The sequence below is a fragment of the Vanellus vanellus genome (genome assembly GCF_965231255.1).
Source record: "Vanellus vanellus genome assembly, chromosome: 3".
In the NCBI taxonomy this organism is placed as follows: domain Eukaryota; kingdom Metazoa; phylum Chordata; class Aves; order Charadriiformes; family Charadriidae; genus Vanellus; species Vanellus vanellus.
Window position 1 is genome coordinate 115106579 of NC_138907.1, and position 2505 is coordinate 115109083.

The following is a 2505-nucleotide window of genomic DNA, read 5'->3' on the forward strand; positions in this document are numbered from 1 at the left end:
CCTCTGGAAATGCCGGTCTCTCCTAACTGTGGGGAAACCCGGAGGATCAGTTTAGACTGCGCAGGTACAACCTGAAGCTGCTAAAGTTGGGTGAGGGGCATTCCCCCTCCAGCCTCGAGGAGACAGAGCAACTCTCGGACACGTACAACCCTCCAGCTGAAGCCTGGGCGGGCGAGGGGTTTAATGAAAATGACAAAATTACTTCCCCCCCCCTTTTTCTTTCTTTTTGGTGCAGGTGCCGCTTGGCAGCGGCAACACCGCCGTGGGCACGCTCTTTACATCCCCTGGGAAGCCTCTTCTCCCCTACACCGAGCCGCCGGCGTGCCCCCAAGCCCCGGGGCCGCGCCCGAGGTCGGCGGGTCCTCGCGGGGCGGCGGCGGATCCCTGCGGGGCGGCGGCGGGGCCCGGCCGGGCGGTGACGCCGCGGAGCCCCGCTCCTGCCGCCGCCACCGGTGGGCGCAGCGCGGCGCGGCCAATGAGCGGGGCCGGGGCGGGCTCGGGAGCGGCGCCGCCGGTACTTAGGCTCGCCGGAGGGGCCGGGCAGCCCACAGCGGAGCGGGGCGGCGCGGGCGGCGGAGCAGGCGGGCGCGCAGCGGGGAGGACGGAGCTCACCTCCTCTGCAGCGCCCATGGGGACAGGACGACTTTAAAGGAGTTTGCCCGGGGGCGGGGGGTGTTTCTGGCGCTGGGCGACCACGGGTACGGAGTGGGGGGGGTGGGGGGCGAGAGGGACCACTCGGGGGGGGGGGGGGGGGGGGTGATGCTGGTCGCTTGCTTCCGTGCCTGGTCTTTGCGGGGTCCCGGGCGGACTGCGGGGATCGGGCGGGCAGAGGTACCGGTTCCCAGGCCGTGTGCTGCTTCAGCCGCCTTCCCGTATGCAGCGCTTCCCGGCTCGGCTGCGCGCAGGCGGAGGGAAAGGCTCGGGAGCCTCCGGGCCAGCCCCTCCCAGCGCCCCGGCAGCCCTCTCCCCTGGCAAAGTGGGGGAGCGGAGGCTCCCGGGGTAACTCCGTTCCTCCCCCGCTCCGCGCCGTGTCGGCAGGCGGTGCGGAGCCGCCTTCTCCCGCGGCGGTGGGAACCGGGGGCTCCGGGACCGCGGGGCTCGGGCAGCTCCGCACGGCGCGGTTCGGCTCTGCCCTGCCCCGCACCCCGAGGGCAGGGGGAAGGATCCGCACTGGGAGTTTCTCCCCTGCAGGGAGGGGAGGGAAAGAGTAGGGGAGGGATGGGGGCTTAGGGCGGAATCGCTGAAGTCTTTTGTATGTGCCTTGATTATTTTTTTTTCCCCCCTTTCTTTCCTTCCCTCCGTTTGCACTCTCCTTCCCTTCTCTTGTTCTCTCTGTCCCTGCCCACCCCACCCTTCCTTCAGATCCGGCGATTCCTGCCCTCGCCTCGCCCTGTCATTGATGGGAAATCAACTGGATCGCATCACCCACCTGAATTACAGCGAGCTGCCGACCGGGGACCCCTCGGGGATCGAGAAAGACGAGCTGCGCGTCGGGGTGGCTTACTTCTTTTCGGATGAGGAGGAGGACCTGGACGAGCGAGGCCAGCCTGACAAGTACAGCGTGAAGGGCTCCGGCAGCCCTGGCCAGGAGACGCCCACCCACCACCTCCACCACCAGCTGGTGCTGAACGAGACCCAGTTCTCCGCTTTCCGCGGCCAGGAATGCATCTTCTCCAAGGTCAGCAGCGGCCCCCAGGCCGGGGACCTCAGCGTCTACTCGGTGTCAGCCCTGCCTGCCCTCTGCAAGCCGGGGGACCTGCTGGAGCTGCTCTACCTGGGCCCGTCGGAGCACCCGCCGCCGCACTGGGCAGTGTACGTGGGCGGCGGGCAGATCATCCACCTGCACCAGGGGCAGATCCGGCAGGACAGCTTGTACGAGGCGGCCGCGGGCAACGTGGGCCGGGTGGTGAATAGCTGGTACCGCTTTCGCCCGCTGGTGGCTGAGCTGGTGGTGCAAAACGCCTGCGGGCACCTGGGCTTAAAAAGCGACGAGATCTGCTGGACTAACTCCGAGAGCTTCGCCGCCTGGTGCCGCTTCGGGAAAAGGGAGTTCAAAGCCGGGGGGGAGCTGCAGGCTGCTGCCGGCACCCAGCACCAGCAGCAGTACTATCTCAAGATCCACTTGGCGGAGAACAAGGTGCACACGGTGAGGTTCCACAGCCTGGAGGATCTAATACGCGAGAAGCGCAGGATCGATGCCAGTGGCAAACTGAGGGTGATCAAAGACCTGGCTATAGTGGATGGGAAGGAATAGGGAGTAGCAGGGGTACGTGGCTATCTTCCTTCTGCCCTGCCCGGGGAGACCAGCCTGCCACTGGGACAGGAGGCTGCACCCTCTTCCCGTGGGACGCGACTGGAAACGGGATCCATGGCAACATTCCAAAAAACCAGCATTCTTTACACCCATAGCCAGTATTTTGTTTGGCTTTTAATAGCGTTAATGCTGAAAGAGCGAGAGAGAGAAAGAAAAGAGGGGGGAGGTGCAGGAAGGCTGTTCTCAGAGTA

At 66.1% G+C, this 2505-nt stretch overlaps 1 protein-coding gene across 1 annotated transcript; it reads left to right on the forward strand.

The window, feature by feature from the left end:
• Positions 1-1399: 1399 nt before the first annotated feature.
• LRATD1 (LRAT domain containing 1) lies at positions 1400-2254 on the forward strand (the record flags this gene model as incomplete). Its single annotated transcript, XM_082481582.1, has 1 exon — positions 1400-2254. The coding sequence occupies one exon, from the start codon at positions 1400-1402 to the stop codon at positions 2252-2254; it is 855 nt and encodes a 284-aa protein (XP_082337708.1).
• Between the last annotated feature and the right edge of the window lie 251 nt (positions 2255-2505).